The sequence below is a fragment of the Melanaphis sacchari genome, unplaced genomic scaffold (genome assembly GCF_002803265.2).
Source record: "Melanaphis sacchari strain LSU unplaced genomic scaffold, SCAv2.0 Contig197_pilon_pilon, whole genome shotgun sequence".
Lineage (NCBI taxonomy): Eukaryota > Metazoa > Arthropoda > Insecta > Hemiptera > Aphididae > Melanaphis > Melanaphis sacchari.
The window spans coordinates 14,899-32,799 of record NW_020270964.1 but is presented as its reverse complement, the minus strand read 5'-3'; the positions used below and the strand labels follow the sequence as shown (position 1 = coordinate 32,799).

The 17,901-nt window shown below is 38.3% G+C and overlaps 2 protein-coding genes across 2 annotated transcripts; one reads left to right on the top strand and one right to left on the bottom strand.

Moving 5' to 3' along the window:
• The first annotated feature begins 8,230 nt into the window (after nucleotides 1–8,230).
• On the top strand, nucleotides 8,231–14,625 carry LOC112592845. Its single transcript, XM_025336987.1, has 2 exons — nucleotides 8,231–13,415; nucleotides 13,961–14,625. Exons 1-2 carry the CDS (start codon nucleotides 8,231–8,233, stop codon nucleotides 14,623–14,625), a joined length of 5,850 nt encoding a protein of 1,949 aa, XP_025192772.1.
• A 559-nt stretch (nucleotides 14,626–15,184) lies between these two features.
• Nucleotides 15,185–17,513, bottom strand: LOC112592843. The gene is made up of 2 exons (XM_025336986.1): nucleotides 15,498–17,513; nucleotides 15,185–15,421 (listed from the first exon to the last, which is right to left on the bottom strand). The coding sequence occupies exons 1-2, from the start codon at nucleotides 17,511–17,513 to the stop codon at nucleotides 15,185–15,187; spliced, it is 2,253 nt and encodes a 750-aa protein (XP_025192771.1).
• Between the last annotated feature and the right edge of the window lie 388 nt (nucleotides 17,514–17,901).

Sequence of the window (17,901 nt, the reverse complement as noted above, 5' to 3'; positions counted from 1 at the left end):
AAATTTGCATTAAAATCGCGAAATTATCTACATGCATTTGTCGATTTGTCAATTGCAGAAGAAGCTTCTGCCAGACTTTAGGTGGAAAAGTTGCTTCTTCGTCATCAATTATACGTATTTTAAATAATTATAAAATTTATCCAGGCGGTCATCATTTGGTTTAATGTTATACAAGTCAATACTAAAACAGTTTTCAACATCTTCCGGATTAAATATATCAATCCAAACAGTAATGCAGCCACTTACTAATTTCTGATTCGTCATTTTATAATCAGTTGATCTACCTTGAATTGCGCGCCACCACGCCTGTGATAAATGGAAACGACAACCATCTAATTTAAATTCGGGGCCATTGTAACATACACATCGCATTTCTTAAACCTTTTTCAAAATCGGTTACAATTTTATTTGGTTTGAATTCACCACTATCAAATTCATTACATAATTCATGTATTGTTTGAAAACATTTTTATAAGTTACTTTTTATCTTCAATAAACAAATATTAAAGGAACATAACGACCGCTTAAATAACCATGAAAAGTTAAAATTGGTAAAATAGTACAAAATCAAATGTTCCATCAAGATAACACTCAGCTTTATAAAGCTTTTTAAATTTGATTTACATGAAAAATTATTAAATTGTCTATTACATTATTTGTTAATACAAATGTTCGTCTGGACTGTTTTTATATTAAGTTGTTCTATAGCTTCGTGGACAGAATTCATACTTGTTGGTAAAGAAGGTAAAATATTACGGCGTACATTGTATGTTTCTTTAGCATATTTTAAATCAGTGATTTCTAATTTATTAGTTGACTGGTCATTAAACATTGAATTAAAACTTACTTGGCTTATCATGAGATTATCGGTGGCTTTTACTGATGTAGACAACTGTTGGCGCTGTATCATTTGTTCACTGCAAGATTCGTGGTTATGATTTTCATTACTTGATGTTATTAAGTTTGAAGGTTCTAATATTTTTATATATTGACATTTATCACAACAACGCCACTTCTTTTCACCAGTTACAATCAATGTTCAAAATAATATTTAAAAGTTTATAAATAAAATGAACGACCACGTTCACTGGTAATAAATTGATTTCTGACATAACTACTAATTAATAAATAAATGAAAATATCACACGAAACTAAAACGATGTTAAAATGTATTATAGAATATAGATCAACTAACGTCTATGGTGTGTGACTGACTGAGAAGGAAAATAGTTAGACCCAGTTATCTTTATTACTATTTTATTATTAGTTTTATAAAAGTACAATCTAGATTCTAGATAATATACTGTATTTTCCCATAAAGTGTACAAATTAGTTGCCTTAATAATAAATTACCTATAACGTAAACTCTTATCTATCTGTCTATAAATATGTAATGTATAAATGTATATAAAATAAATGTAATACGCCTTGATGCCGCGGACAGTTTATTTAATTTAAAAATAATAATAATAATAAATTAAAAAGTTGACAACAGTATATCTTTATTACCTTCTTCAGGAGAATTAACAAACGTAATACGGTAAAGGTAGCAAAATATTTTAGGGGAGTTTTACGTAAGTGTAATACGGTAGCAAAATGTTTTAGGGGAATTTACGTAAGTGTAATACGGTAGCAAAATGTTTTAGGGGAGCTTACATTTGCCCAGGAGAACCTCGTCCCGTAGCTTGTTACGAAAACAGCAATCGAGTGTCTAGTATCAGTCATCGCCCGTACGGTGAAGTCGATACCTGCTGAAAGGGCAATCCGATTTCGGTGATTGACGAATGTGGCTCGCCCGATGCTTTTGAGTATGGAAAATAAATAAATACACCCGAAAATTAATTATGTTCAGTTATCGTCATCGTCCAGTGAATATTATCGATTCCGACAGGCAATCCGCCTGTGGCGGATTGCTCATACCCTGACGTCGAAGGTTGTGCTGCTTATACGCCAAGTTTAAGTCGAATCGAGCGCTCGATTTTCAAGCGATCACCACTGAAAATCCACCAAACGCGTTTGAACCCCAGGTAGGCGATCCGACCGCGTCGGATCGCGGACGGGCGTGCAAGGAGAGATGTTAAACGCATTATGAAAACGCATGTCAAATGTTAAGGTTGAAAATCAAAAACTATACATAATTAATATTTTTCATTTTATAGATGGTTAGATATCGAAAAGAAATAATATGCGCTTTCTTGTGATGACAAAATATTAAAATCAAAAATTTGCTACTGTTTTCCTGTATCTTCAAATGTGTTGACTGAAAGGCTAAACATATAAATAGTGAATTCACCGTCAAAACCGAGTGAAACAACTGTATCGTCATCAATAGAACGTTCGGCCATTATAAATTGCATATCACAAATGTACATTTGAATCGTGCAGACGTTGCCACAATTATAATCGGTTTAATTGAATACACAATCTATCTTTAATCTATTTAAAAAGCAATAATTGAATATTGTGTAATTTAACGTTCGTGTAAAGTATATAATATAATATATTTGTCAACATCAATCAAGCAGTATAAAATGTAATGTGTGAGATCAAAATCGTTTTAAAATTTCTGAAAATATTTATGAGTAGTAAATGTCGGTATCAAAACGAAAATAGCAATTAAGAATGATCGAATTAAATGAAAAATGCAAAATCCTAACAATGTAGTTTTATGGCGCCCTCCGGAACGCGTCGGACCGGATTCGAACTCGTACCTAACGTCGGGAGACCTATTCTAACACTCTGTCGGATACCGACTCGAGTTGAAACCACGATCGTGAATTCGAGCATTTAAACCGTTTTAGAGATGCGACGAATACTACATTATACGTCGTTTGACCTGTACAATTTTTACGATTCGCGTGTCACGAAACTTCAAAATCGCATATTTATGTATGTTAGAATGTTTTGACGTATTCGTTTACATTTTTAATCGCATGTCCCAACGACGTACTGAGTTTATCATCACATACACATATCCGATATCCCCTAAAAGGTATATGTCGATTAAAGGTATTACAACGACTGAAGAGCAACGATTTAAGGATTTTGTATATAATAAACACGATCTGATCGTACGTCAACAACGGTACGCCACGTTTCTTATATTACTATATATATTATATATATACTACATAATATAATGGCTATTCGTACAAGTATCAGAGACGATAAGGTCCGGAGACACCGAAAACAAAAGCGTAATCAATACGGATAACGATTTATCGTATCGTAAAAACAGTATTGACGAATACGACGACCGACGGAACGCGTTTCGGAGCGAACGAAACCTGGAGACGCGCGGACCTGGACGAAAAGACCCGTCAAGGTCATATATAGTGTCGAGAACGCGCGGAAAGAGGTCTCGAAAGGCCGGAAACCGGGCGAAAAGCGGAAAAACGGTTTTAAAACAATAATAATGAGGCTGACTAATGAGCAATGAGCGATAACGAACGGATACCACATTTCGGCGCGTTGAGAAACTGATAACACGGGGAGATGGGACACAACGATGGAAGAAAACGGAATTTTGTTGGTCGGGACACTAAAGTGCCCGGTGTTCTGGCGGATTTTCGGGAAGTCTTGTTTTGGTTTTTATTATAAGATACAGAACTCGTATCGGGGTACTGATGAGAGGGTCCACACGGATAAATGAAATCACGGTCGACCGAGACTTTATAATAATAAATTTTATTTAATTATACATGAAATACTAGGTACAATTTTATAATAATGAAATTTAAATATTTTGATTCTAATTGTAATTAGAATATACATAAGTAAATCGGTATACATACAATAATGTTCATAATACATCCATAATATTGTATACCTACAAATAAGTTATTAGGCTTTAAAATATGAGTTATCGTCAAAATGTCATTAATAATGATTGGTCGATATCGAGTATTAGTCTTAAAATGTTCGAATAGTACGGGCACGGTTAATCGCAACAGGATAATTGAGTCACGGATAATCGATGTTCTACTGTAAGGTATATTACAGTCGGCACGTTATCTGTAGCCCCCGCGTCGGCTGCACGATATTAATTAGCACGGCCGCCGTAAATTTTTGTCTTCTGCCATACGTCGTCGCGCAAAGACCAAACGGCCATTATTATATTATATTATTTTATTTTTTATTATATTTTGTGCGCTAATCGCCAACCTTTTATATATATATAAATATATTTAAATATTTTTATACATTTTTATATTTATTTTGCTTGTTTTATTTGTTGTGTGTGAAATGTATTGATTATTATAGCCATATTTAGGACCAGCTGGCCAGTCTGCGCTCCACAAATTGTGAATTTTTATTATTACAATTATAATTATATTATTTATTAAATTTTCATACTTTTGAGCCAAAAGGGCCAAATATCATTATTATTATATTTATATTATAGCTCTAATAGCTACCTATATTGTTTTTATATTTGATATTATTTTATATTGTTGGGCCAAAAGGGCCGTAACTTATTTAATATATTATCACTTCATATTTTTATATATATTTTTTCATTTACCGTAACAAAGTTACCTGATTGTCCTTATTTTTTAAGTCATACACACAAACATATATACACATAGACACACACCACCCACACACTAGCACTCACAGGATTTGCTCGGCGAACCTGTCCACTTCCTGTTGAGTGCTATACACATATATACACACATACACAGGTCGGTCGGTGTGTGACCGTATAACAGCGTAATAATATTTGGTGACCGGGCGCGCACGCCGCACACTTATTATTAGATGCTCCCGGCCCGTACAAGTATGATACTCAAGGCAGTTAACAAGTTAAATAACCTAGAATAATGATTTTAATTTTTTTTTATAAAAAATATTATAATAAAATATTATTAATTGGTACTTTAAATTGTTTAAGTATATTGTTGTATCTTGTATATAAATATGATAATATGCAAATAATATTAAATCGACCTACCGGCTATCGTATTAATGCAAACAGTATATAAATATAATATAAAATATTCAATTCCCTAAGCCGGCAAACCGTCTCCGCTCAAGATCGTTTTTCTTATACAATGATACGATTATAACTTATAAGTTATATCTGTATGCGCGCCAGTAGTGAATGGTGGTGATTTATTATAATAGTAAAATAAACACAATAATATAAAAGAATAATAATAATAATAATAACATCAATTTAGTTTTCCCGGTCACAATGACACGGCAGACGCAATTATAACAAAATACTAGCGCAATAGTAAACAAATTATAGATTAAGATTATGTCGCCGCATTGGCAACAACGAACAAAAAAAAGAAATGCTGCACAATTGCTTCAATAGCAAGAAAAAAATTTTTTTTTTTTTTTTTAGTTACGGCCCTTAAGACCATCCTGAAAACACTAAACTTTGCCACCTATCCCTGTCCTCCGCTACTTCTCTCTACTTGACACTAGGCTCTATCTTTTCCACTTCTTTCTTCACACCATCTTCCCATCTTAACTTAGGTCTACCTAGTGGTCTTTTTCCATTAGGCTCCTCTTCGATCACCCATTTTACTAAAGCACCCTGTTTGCGCCAAGCATGTCCTGTCCAACTTAGTTTCCGCTTGGTGATCTCTCTAACTATATTCGGCCTCTGGAAAAGTCCTTGGAGTTCCACGTTATGAAGTTTTCTCCATTCATTCGTTTGTCTATCGTATATGGGGCCAAAAATTTTCCGTAGAACTTTTCTCTCGAATATCATTAATCTTGATTCTTCTGTTTTTCTCAGCGCCCAGGTTTCTGAGCCGTAAAGAACAATTGGTCTTAGTAGAGTCATGTACATTTTGATTTTTAGGGCTTAAGATAAGGCCTTCGATTTCAAGACTTTTTCGAGTCCATAATATCCTCTATTCGCTAGTTGTATCCTTGTTGACACCTCTGTCTTGATGTCGTTATCCTCCGATATCATCGACCCTAGATACTTAAATTGAGACACTCTTTTGAACTTGAGTTCTTCAATTTTGATATATTGTTCCAGACCGCCATTTCTATTTCTTCGGCTAGCCACAAGGTACTCTGTTTTTTCCTCATTAACGGTTAGGCCCACTTTTTTTGCCGTATTTATTAGATTACTTCCCAATTTCTTTATCATATCTAAATCTTCACCAAGGAGAGCGATATCATCCGCATATGCTAGCATTCCAATTCTGATCTGTCCTAATATAACTCCTTCCGAAACGTTCATCTCACGTATTACCCTCTCCAGTACTAAATTAAACAGCACTGGAGACAAAGCATCCCCTTGCCGAAGTCCTGTCGTTACTCTAGTTGGCTGCGATGTTACGCTACCTATCTTGACCTGTATATCTGTATGATTGAGACTGGCTCCAATGAGATTAATAATTTTCCTGGGGAATTTGAAATCTTTGAGAATGTTTAAAAGACTTTCTCTATGTATAGAGTCATAAGCTTTTCTGAAATCCACAAATAACAAATGTACCTCCTTGTCAAATTCCAAATGTTTTTGGATGATTTGTCTTAGAATGAACATTTGGTCAGTTGTGGATCTATTGGTCCTAAACCCACCCTGGTAGTCACCTATTATATTTTCGGCCTTGGGTACTACTCTATCAAGTAGACAATATGATAAGACTTTATATGCCGTATCTAATAAAGCAATACCTCTGTAGTTACTGCATTTTTGCGGGTCTCCTTTTTTAAAAATCGGGCAGATCAACGCTGTACCCCAGTCTTTGGGTAGTTGCTCCTCAGACCATAAATTTTCGATGATATCATGTATTCTATTTATTGCTACCTCATCCAGATTTTTTAGAATTTCTCCCTGAATTCCATCTTCTCCCGGTGTTTTATTGTTTTTTAATCTATTTAATTGGTTTACTACCTCTATCCTACTAGGAGGAGGGCATTCACTGTCGTTAGGGTCAGATGATATCCATGTGAAAGTTTCAGGAGGGCCCTCACAGTTAAGCAGTTGGTCAAAATACTCTCTCCATTTTTCTATAATCTTGTCTTGTTCCGTAATTATGGAGCCATCCTCATTTTTTAAGAATCTTTCATGTTTTTTGTACCCACCCCTAATTGCATTAATCTTCTGATACAGCTCACGAGTTTTGTTAACTCTATGGTTGGTCTCGGCTTCCCACAGTATATCTTTCGTGTATTTACGTTTTTCGGATCTAAAAATATTACTCGCCTCTTTTTGGCGTTCTTTATACGTAAATTCTTTTTCTCTATTGGTGGGGTCATTGATCCATAGTAGTCTAGCTTTTTTCCTTCTGTTAAGTGCTTCTTCACAAGAAGTGTTGAACCAAGGTTTCTTGACAAAGGTACTGTTGCGTACCTGGTAGTGTGCGTCTTCCTATAAATATTTTTCTTATCAATTATATTACCGCGACGATCTACGGGCGCGTTATCGATTACGTAGACGTCGGCAGTTCGTGCAAATAATACGGAGAGCACACTACAAGGTGCGCCACGCGTCTTCCGTGCAGTTTTGTGAAAGTCATATTATATTCTCTAAATATTAATTATTTGAACTATTATTAATTATTATATTTCGGAGTACAGTCCACATGTATACGGATGGTTGCGTTTTTCTTAATTTATATCTTTATTGGTGATCTTTGCTTACCACGTCCCATCATTTGGTCCATTCGCGCCGGATTCGTTGAATAATTTTCGTGCGTCAACGTGGTTTAAAAGCAACGTGAAGTTTTATTTTATTTTTTTATAGTTTGTCTTATTTGCTGTTAAATAAGCTAGCTATAATATAGCGTTTTAGTGCGTTTTGTACGGGTTAGGATCATCGTTGATCTATTGATCGTCGTAACTCGAGCAACCTCAAGTTTCATAAGGTCAGCCAACCAGTACACCATTGATTGTCTCTCGAGAAGAACTAAGAAGACCAGTACACAGATCCAGATCGAGAAGTCGGGTAAGAGTTTAGCCTATTTCCATTTGTTATATCTTTTCCTAAAATAAAGAATAAAATTCCCGAAAATTAGGTAGGCTAGCGTAGGGCACAGTACAACATTGTCAATACTCTATACAATATAATATCATATAATAGACATTTGACTTTCGGCGCGCTTATCTGTATATTTCGATTGCTGATTAAATTCATCGATACAATAAAAATAAATTGTCGCCGTCGCGGTCGTACGGTCGTTAACGTGCTTAATATTATTATACCTAATATTATATTTATTAGTTTTTATTACGCGATTGTATACGGCGTTATCGAGCGATGGACGATGTTAGCGTATTGATCGCGCGACGCGGTCAAATAAAAGCCGTCTTAACGCGATTTCAAAGTTACATCGGGTCATCTGAATACGATATAAATCAAATCGTACTGCGGCGTAAGAAGGTCGAAGATGCATGGGATAATTTTGAACGTGTACAGGCGAAAATTGAAGAGTTGGATAGTGCAAATGGTACAGATAATTCAGGATATAGAGAAGAATTCGAAAATGCGTATTTTGAGGTGATCGCGAAAGCCGAGCAAATGACGAATTCCGCTAGTTCGAGCTTCGGAATAAATACGAACGAACAAAGGGAAGGATCCCCGCAAACATCCTCGTGTGTAGGGAGCATCCAGTCGGCGTCGTCATCGATAAAGCTGGCAGCGCTAAATATACCGGTTTTCAGCGGTGATTACGCAGAGTGGACGTCGTTTCACGATATTTTTGTTGCGCTTATCCATACGAATATTAACTTATCACCGATACAAAAATTTTTCTATTTACGTTCCTCTTTAACCAACGAACCTGCAAATTGTATTAAGAATCTCGAAACAACAGCCAATAATTATGAGCACGCTTGGAAAACGTTAATAACAAGATATAGAAACGAAAAATTATTAGTTCAGTCTCACGTCAAGGGGATATGTGAGTTAGGTGACGTAAAAGAAAATTCGTCGAACAGTTTAAGGCAATTTTCCGACACGCTACGTGGTCATATATCTGCTTTAGAAGCGCTGAAACAGCAGCCATGTGACTGGGGCCCATTGCTCGCACATATTATTTGTACGAAATTGGATGCTATCACTTTAAGTGAATGGGAAACGAAGTCCTCAAAAAGCGAAATTTCCAAGGTGGCAGATTTAATATTATTTTTAGATGCGCGCGCACAAGTTTTGGAAGCAATCGAGTCGTCAAGAAACATTTCTAAAATCGGTGATCTTGTTCCGGAAAACAAAAATGATAATCGAAAAAATAAAATTAACAAAAACAATAGCGCTTCCACTTCTTTAGTCTCTATGTCAGAGATAAAATGTTATGCGTGCGATTTGTCACATACGATCTACAAATGCCCTTCATTTTTATCATTAGCGGTAGCCGATCGAATAAAAAGGGTCAACGAACTAGGACTCTGCAAGGTATGTTTGCGCAAACACGACGTTAAACGCTGTCTGTCGCGTAACAATTGTTATAAATGTCATAAAGCACACAATACATTACTACATTTAATTATTCCACAAAAATATAATGAAAAAAAATCGAATGAGACTTTAAATCAACAGGCAGTAAGTACGTCGACTAGCGCGCACGCGTCGAGCATCGACCACGAGAACGTAATTCTATCAACGGCCGTCGTGCGAGCGATAGGAAAGTGCGCAATATCAATATTATGTCGATCATTATTGGACTCGGGATCACAAAGCAATTTTATAACGGAAGAAATAGTTCAAGCTTTGAAATTAAAAAAAATAAAGACGACTCATCAAGTAAACGGTATAGGTTCCGTAACGCAACACGTGCATTCGTACGTACACGCACGCTTCGAGTCCCGTTTTAGTGACTACAATTTTTCATTAAAAATGTTAGTAGTTCCAAAAATTACGGGTGATTTACCGACAAAAAATATAACCAATTTATGTGGTATACCGGAAAATATTAAGTTAGCCGATCCGTCATTCCAAGTTCCACAGAAGATAGACATTTTAATTGGCGCTACACACTTTTACGACTTATTGGGTGATCAAAAAATAAAACCGCATTGTAACGGCCCGATATTTCAAGAAACAAAATTAGGCTGGGTTGTATCGGGGCCGGTGTCGAGTTTAGAACGTAAAACTGAAACGACAATAATTAGTACCGCACATCATGCTACATCGACACACACAGAGCCAATATTAGAAAATATTTTACCATGTTTTTGGCGTATGGAAGAAGTCAAAATCGATACTCCATTCACCACGGAAGAAAAAATATGTAAAAAATATTTTGACGACACTGTGGCGCGCGGTAAGGACGGACGCTTCATTGTACACCTACCATTTCGTAATAATAATTTAAAAATAGGAAATTCATATAATATCGCCAAACGTCGTTTTTTATCTTTGGAGCGGCGACTTGAAAATAACACAGAGTTAAAAAATGAATATGTTAAATTCATTAATGAATATAAAGAGCTAGGACACTTGGAACAAATATTCGACGACCAATATGTCAATAATGTTAATACGTGTTATTTGCCGCATCACGCAGTGGTGAAAGAGTCTAGCACATCGACGCGGGTGCGAGTAGTCTTCGACGCGTCGTGTAAATCCGATAACGGCGTAAGTCTAAATGACTTGTTATTAAAAGGTCCAGTTCTTCAAGATGATTTGTTATTCATTCTCACACGATTTCGTACACATAACTATGTCTTATCAGCCGATATCATAAAAATGTACCGACAGTTTTGGATAACGGATGAACATCGTAGTTTTCAACGGATACTATGGCGAGAGGATCCAAACGAGCCAATTAAAATATTTCAATTAAAAACTATTACGTACGGAACAGTACCCGCATCGTTTTTAGCGACCGGTTGTCTTGGTAAATTAGCGGAAATGATACACAACACGAAACCCGAAGTTTCTGCCGCGATAGTCCGTGATTTTTATATGGACGATTTTCTAGGAGGCGCCGACACGTTAGAAGCAGCGATGCAACTACGGGACGGACTCATCGAGGTTTTAGGTTCGGCGGGATTAAAATTACAAAAATGGTCATCAAATAATATTAATTTGATTTCGGACCTATCGACCGATGTAAATAACTATGGTAAAAATATCGCCACACACGAAAATATTGATAATGCGATAACCAAAATACTCGGACTATATTGGAGTTCTAATGCGGATACGTTACAATTCGAAGTACACGAAAAACACCTCAAAAATAGTGAACAAAGTACGAAGCGCGAAATACTGTCAAAAATAGCGTGTTTATTCGACCCACTTGGATTGATCGGACCAGCTATTATTCGCGCTAAATTAATTTTACAACAGCTATGGCTGTTGAAAGTGCAATGGGACGAACCACTTCCAACAAGTATTCAGAACGAATGGAAAGCTTATAGAACGTCATTAATATCATTAAATAATTTAGTTGTGCCCCGTAAAATAATGGGCGATGGCAAAATAATCAATGTTCAAATTCATGGTTTCGCCGACGCAAGCATAGAAGCATACGGGTGTTGCTTATTTTTACGAAGCACTAACTCAGATGGCGTACATACGTCCAAGTTAATATGCGCAAAGTCGAAAGTCGCGCCACTCAAGGTCGTATCACTACCTCGCTTAGAGTTATGCGCCGCGGTACTACTGGCGAGATTAGCAAACAGAGTCATCCCAAAAATGCAATTAGGCGTCACCAAAAATTATTTTTGGTCCGACTCAAACATAGTGCTAGCGTGGATATCGTCTCAGTCGACAAGGTGGCGTACGTTCGTTGCCCATAGAGTGGGAGAAATACAAGAAAAAACATCGGTAGCCGATTGGGCTCATGTTGATACGAAAGACAATCCAGCGGACATTATTTCTAGAGGTTGTTGTCCGTCAAAATTAACCAACATGCCGTTGTGGTGGTACGGTCCCGATTGGTTAATAAAAGACGAAAAAGATTGGCCCAAATCAAATGAAAACGAAAAAGATTTAAATATAGAAATACCTGAAGCTCGGTCAGTGACCTTGTCTGCCGTCGACGTAATGCCGCAATATCCGTCATTGATAAACCGGTTTTCATGCGTAAATAAATTAATACGTATCGTAGCATACTGTTTACGTTTCGTTTATAATAGCTCGCGTAAAAATTCAAAACTCGACGGCGTACTTAGTGTGGAAGAAGTAAATAGGGCACGAACATCAATAATAAAATGTATACAAAAGGAAGCATTTTCACAAGAAATTAGAGATTTGACCAATTTAAACAAAATAGCGGTATCAAGCAAATTGTTTCCACTATGTCCGTTTTTAGACGAAGATAATGTTTTACGTGTAGGGGGAAGACTGAGAAATGCCACTACGTTAGACGTACAGCAACGTTATCCAATCGTGTTGCCGGCGAAGTGTCATTTTACACGATTAATATTTAAGTACGAACATGAGCGATGCATGCACGGCGGTCCGCAGGCAACACTATGTTCGGTACGATCGAGATACTGGCCATTAAACGGACGAAATTTAGCCAGAAGTATAATACACGAATGCATAACGTGTTATCGTTATAAACCGGTAGTCGTACAGCCAATTATGGGTAATTTACCCATGGAACGAGTAGAACCGACGCGCGCATTTTTACGTTGTGGTATTGATTATGCTGGTCCTTTTATGATTAAAACAAGTATGCGCCGAAATGCTCCATTAGTAAAAGGGTATGTATGTATTTTTGTTTGCTTTTCAACAAAAGCAGTACACATCGAATTAGTCGGAGATCTGAGTACAACAGCATTTATCAACGCACTAAATCGATTTTTTGATCGACGAGGAAGAAGCACAACTATTTTTACCGATAACGCGACTAATTTTGTTGGAGCAAACCGTAAAATGAAGGAATGGAGCGATCTATTTAACTCGGAACAACATAAAAAAAAGGTACAAGAAGCTTTAACAGACGTTGGTGTTCAATGGCGTTTTATACCCCCGCGGTCGCCGCACTTTGGCGGATTATGGGAGGCAGCCGTCAAGTCGATGAAGCATTTACTACAGAAAACTGTAGGAAACGCTCACTTACTTTTTGAGGAACTTAGTACTGTGCTCACGCGCGCCGAAGCCTGCCTAAATTCTCGACCTATTACTCCTATGTCATGTGACCCAAATGACATATCCTTTTTGACCCCAGGTCATTTCCTTATAGGCGACTCACTCTTATCTATACCAGAACCCGACTTGTCAAATATACCGACAAGTCGCTTGACGCGATGGCGAAAGGTAACACAATACTCGCGAACTATTTGGCAAAAATGGAGTCGTGAGTACTTGAATCAGCTCCAAGAGAGAAAGAGGTGGGCTGGTGCCAAGGGACCTAAACTAGAAGTGGGCACTGTAGTATTAATACGAGAAGATAACATCCCTCCGTTAAAATGGCGTTTAGGTCGAGTTATAAAAATTACTGCTGGCAGTGACGGGGTGGTGCGAGTCGCTGAAGTCCGCACGTCGACAGGTCAGTTTACACGGGCAGTTCGAACATTGTGTCCTTTGCCATTTAAGGGAAATAATATAGATTAGCTATTTGAAAATTTTGTCCATATGCTTAAATGTTATTGTTAAATTTAGAATCTATGTATATTAATTATTACGAAATGTATTTATTGTAAAATTGTAATATTATTATTATTATTTTTGTTTATAATTATTATTTATTATTTTGGATTGAAATCAATGTTTCAAGGCGGGCGGCATGTTGCGTACCTGGTAGTGTGCGTCTTCCTATAAATATTTTTCTTATCAATTATATTACCGCGACGATCTACGGGCGCGTTATCGATTACGTAGACGTCGGCAGTTCGTGCATAATACGGAGAGCACACTACAAGGTGCGCCACGCGTCTTCCGTGCAGTTTTGTGAAAGTCATATTATATTCTCTAAATATTAATTATTGAACTATTATTAATTATTATATTTCGGAGTACAGTCCACATGTATACGGATGGTTGCGTTTTCTTAATTTATATCTTTATTGATCTTTGCTTACCACGTCCCATCAGGTACCTTGGATCTTCAAGACACGACTATATTCTACGGGGAATGTAATGATCGAAGACAATTTGGAACGGGTTTTGCTGTACACAAAAGTATAGTTCCTTTGGTTACAGAATTTAAAAGTACTAACCCTAGGATATCAATATTGACGATTAAAGGGAAATTTTTTGATATCACTTTCCTGAATGGACACGCACCTACGGAGGAAAAAACACCAGAAGAAAAGGATGAATTTTATGAGAATCTGGAACAAGCCCTAAATGAAATCCCCCGAAATAGAATAAGGATAGTCTTAGGCGATTTTAATGCCAAATTGGGAAAGGAAAACATATTCAAATCAACCATTGGTAATCATAGCATGCATGACATAACTAGTGAAAACGGACTTAGACTTATCGACTTTGCGAGTGGGGGAGGACTTGTTGTGAAAAGCACAATGTTCCCACGCAAAGATATCTACAAGGGGACTTGGAAAGCGCCTAATGGTAGATACACTAATCAAATAGACCATGTTATGATAAACACAAGGTTTAAAAACTGTATACAGGAGGTGAAAACAGTCAGAGGAGCCGACTGTGATTCGGACCACTACCTGGTAAAAGGAAAACTAAATGTGAAACTAAAAAATTGGGAGTTAGGAAAGGTACAATGGTGGACAGATATGAAGTAAGTAAATTTAAGGACAAAACTGTATGTGACCTTTTCAAACAACGGACGAATGAAGCAATGTCTAACCTACACATAAATCAATTAGATACGATTGACGGCAAATGGAAGGCAATAAAGGAAACCTTAAAAATGGTTACGGATATGACCATAGGGAAACAAAAAAAAGTAAGAAAAAAATTATGACCACAAAATGGTTGAATATACGTATAACATTTTTGAGAAAAAAAAAAACGAAACAAAACTTCGTACGAGCAATAATAAAGAATGATAAAAAAAAAAGGGCGTTGGCCACTAAATCACAACAAAACTACAAAGATAAAATACACAAAATGATAGCACAATACAGTGAGGCATAAGGCCGAATAATAATTACTTATACAAAACATTAAATAGGAAAAAAAAACAATACAGACACATAATTACGGTATAATTGATTATGGACTAAGAGGTGGATGGAGGGAACGGGAAAGATAACATTGGTTGTCGTCGCGCGAAGTCCCGTGCCACCACATATGGCGCGCTTTGGCGCGAACATCACTGCCCACTTTGAAAGAATCCCTTCAAGAGAGTGGAAGTGGGCAAAGCTTGACAGCTGGGCGTTTTAACTGTCCAGAAGTTGTGTCGACAGTGGCCACTCTGGAGATTCCGTCTAAACCAGGATGAAGATCACGAATTCTTCCAGTTCGCCAACTAAGAGGATGTGTTGCTTCTTTGATGAGAACAAGTTCACCAACCCGAAGATCTTGATTTGGTACAAACCATTTTTTCCGGACTTGAAGACTGCTAAGGTACTCGTTCTTCCATCGGGAACCAAAAATGTCGGTGTAAATCGGTTATTAATCGCCATCGTTGATACTTTGACATCGGGATTGCGGTTAGAGTTGGATCTGGTAAAGACGTTGAAGGCTCTAACGTCAAAAGATGACTAGGTGTCAAAGCCTCAAAGTCATTTGGGTCGTTGCTGAGTGCACATAATGGGCGAGAGTTTAAGGTGGCTTCAACTTGAGTGAGCAATGTCAGAAACTCCTCACTGGTTAGTTTGTGTGTACCGATTGATCGAAGAATTAGCGCTTTCGTGGATTTAACTCCAGCCTCCCACAGACCACCAAAATGTGGAGATGCTGGAGGATTGAAGTGCCACGTTATATGATGTTTGGCAAGGTGACGAAGGACACTATCTTGAAATGTTTGTGAATATGTTAGGTCATGAAGAGGGTCCATCAAACGTGACGCACCAATAAAATTGGTCCCACAATCGCTGTGCATTTCCTTAATAGGCCCACGTCTTGCCGAAAAACGAGTAAACGCCATTAAAAAACATTCTGTAGACAAGTCAGAGCTTAGTTCTAAATGGATTGCTTTGGTCGTAGTGCATACGAACAAACAGATGTACGCTAGACGTGGTACTGAGTTGCGATTACGAGGTTCCTTCAGCGAAACAGGACCCGCATAATCCACACCCGTGATGGAGAACGGTTTGACTTGTTGAACACGATAGCTTGGAAGACTGGCCATTTTCGGCTGAACGGAACGCGGTCTGATACGGAAACATGCGATCCATAGTCGTATGCGAGATCGAATAAGTTTCCGAGCAGACGGTATCCAGAACTCGCGCTGTAGATGAGCTTGGAGTGCTATGGATCCTGGGTGTTTCAGTCTATGGTGATGATGATCAATAAGTAACACAGTTAAGCGATGATGAAACGGCAACAGAAGTGGATGTTTGTGAGCATATGGCAAGTCAGCGTTCGTGAGACGTCCGCCCACTCGTAGAAGTCCTTGGTCATCAACGAAAGGGTCCAATCTTCTAATGGCGGGAGAACAACGTAATCCTTTTTTTATATTGGAAATTTCATGGGAGTATGACGTTTGTTGAACATAAAACACTAAAGCTGCTAAAGCATGGGTTCGTTCATTCGCGTCAATCAAGTGTGTGAATGGTGCTGACGGACGTGACTTAGATAGGCGAAGACAGTACGCTACGATTTGTAGAACCTTATTTAAGGACGAGAACCGATATAGAAGGTCAGTAATTGCGCAATTGGTCGTGGTTAGAAGGACAGTACATTTTCGTGACTCAATAGATGTATGATTATCTGTTGTAACTGAACTTGATACCGCAGAAGGCCAAGTATTAGACGACTCTAATAAATAAGCGGGTCCCGTCCACCACAGCGGATGAGCAGCAAGCTCGGATGGGAAAAGTCCGCGTGATGCACAATCAACCGGGTTTTGATGTGTAGGGACATGGTTCCAAATATCGGGTGACGTGAGCTCGTGAATTTGGCTAGTTCGATTAGCAACAAAAGTGACCCAGCGATGAGGAGACGACTGGATCCAAGCCAACGCGGTAGTTGAATCTGTCCAGGCATGGAGTGAATCAATAGTTATACGATCTGAGTAGGTATCGACGACGAACTGTAGGAGTTTGGCAGCTAGAACAGCTCCACATAGCTCAAGTCGTGGAATAGTAGACCTTTTAAGAGGTGCTACTTTCGATTTTCCTGTGACGAGGTGACAATAGACTGAGGTAAAAGTTTGCGTTCGGAGGTAGACGGCCGCTGCGTATCCTTTCTCCGAACTATCCGAGAAAGCATGAACTTGGATTGATGTGGTGTTTTCAAATGTGATTCGACGAGATATAGAGACGTTTTCAATTGACATTAGCTCTGATTGATAGCGTGTCCACATTACAGCAATATCCTTTGGTACTTGATCATCCCATTTGATTCCAGCGCCGCGTTCTTCCACCGGCTCGGGTATGTCCTCGTAGCCAGTGAGGTATTGAACGCAAACGTAATTTGGTTTTTGAGGATGGGCCACGCTTGCCGCAAGATTCCTGCCGTGATCCCGTCCAGGCCCGGGGCCTTGCATGTTTTCATCCGCCATAAGGCATCTCTTACCTCATCGACCATGCACGGTTCAACCGGGTCGAACGTCGGACTAAGCCCAGGTAATGCCGACTCGAACCTACCCACATAAACGCCGGTCTCTCTACGGGTTTCCGCCTGTCCTGCGGTGTCCGTAGCGTCGCTATCCTCAGGGACCAGTTGCTCGAGAAGCCTCTCACCGGTCTCCCTAAGCGAACACGTAAATGTTCCGTCCATTTTTCTGATGGACGCTGGTAATTTCTCCGAGGGCCGTGTTCCCCCGGACTTTAGCCATTTATAGACGGGTCTATAAGGTGCCGGTAGCGAAGGAGTGCCAGGCCGTCCGTCGTGCTCTGAAGCAGGCGCGGTTATATCTCCGCTTGAGGTCTGTGTACTTCCTCCTTATG